Genomic DNA, 1,118 nt, shown 5'->3' with positions numbered 1-1,118 from the left:
ATCCTGGAGAAATTCACTAAACTGCTCTACTATGGAAGGAAGAAGGCAAGTATGCCCTTCCTCCACGCTTGTTGTAGAAACATAAGCCCCATCCCTTCCCACCACTCACAGCTCCTGCAGTTACAGGACTAGTCCACACTCATTTTAGGGAGCACATGAGAAGTTCAGGAAGGTACAAAGGAGAAAACAAAAACACCCGTAGTCCTCCTATTAAAAGACAACGAACACCTGTTAACACTTTGATATGTTTACTTCCAGCATTTTTCTATGCATATATATTAAAAGTAAAATAAAATTACATATACAATTGTTTATTTCTTTTTTTTAACTTAAGATTATATGGTGAGATACCCCCATGGCATTAAATATGCTCCAGTAGCACTATTTAAAAAGTGCTGCATGATATTCCATCATACGAATGTATCGTATTTTATTTAATCAATCCACTATTATTGAATATAGAGGCCATCTACAGTTTTGTCAGCCATTATGAATTATACCATCTGCACATCCTGTTACTTAAGTCTCTGGCTGATCTTTTAATTTTTTTAGGATAGATTTCTAGAAGTGGAAATATTGGGTTAAAACATATGCACTTCAAAAATATTCTTTATATTATACCATATTAGTTTGCAGAAAGCGTGTTTACAAATGATACTCTTGCTACTATCTAAGGTTTGCCTGCCAGTATCAAATACAGGTGCGTCTCGACTTACAATGGGCTTGCGTGCCGGTAAACCCATTGGTAAATTGAAAATATCGTACGTCTAAATGCATTCAATGCACTTAACCTACCGAACGTCATAGCTTAGCCTAGGCTGCCTAAATGTACTCAGAACAATTATCTTAGCCTACACTTGAGCAAAATCATCTAACACAAAGCCTGTTTTATAATCGAGTGCTGGATATCTCATGTAACTTACTGAATGCTGTACTGAAGGTGAAAAGCAGAGTGGTGTGCAGGCGCTCAGAGGACCGCGTCTCCTGCATGTGTGTGGCTTTCCCACCATCACGGAGTGGAAAAGTCACGAGTTGGGAACTGTCTGTACTTTAAACAGATGGAGAGTGATGTCTGGTTTAATTTTTAAGTTGAGATCACACTTTATAAAATTCATAAA

At 37.6% G+C, this 1,118-nt stretch overlaps 1 protein-coding gene across 1 annotated transcript in view; it reads left to right on the top strand.

Moving 5' to 3' along the window:
- Positions 1-1,118, top strand: part of SEC16B (SEC16 homolog B (S. cerevisiae)) — a 42,195-nt gene that overhangs the window by 15,134 nt on the left and 25,943 nt on the right. Inside the window, exon 6 of the mRNA XM_012646524.1 lies at positions 2-45. Within this exon, the coding sequence (XP_012501978.1) occupies positions 2-45 (44 nt within the window). The remainder of the gene's footprint in view (position 1; positions 46-1,118) is intronic.

The sequence above is a fragment of the Propithecus coquereli genome, unplaced genomic scaffold (genome assembly GCF_000956105.1).
Source record: "Propithecus coquereli isolate 6110/MARCELLA unplaced genomic scaffold, Pcoq_1.0 Scaffold246, whole genome shotgun sequence".
In the NCBI taxonomy this organism is placed as follows: Eukaryota; Metazoa; Chordata; class Mammalia; order Primates; family Indriidae; genus Propithecus; species Propithecus coquereli.
This window is presented reverse-complemented; position numbering and strand designations above follow the sequence as displayed.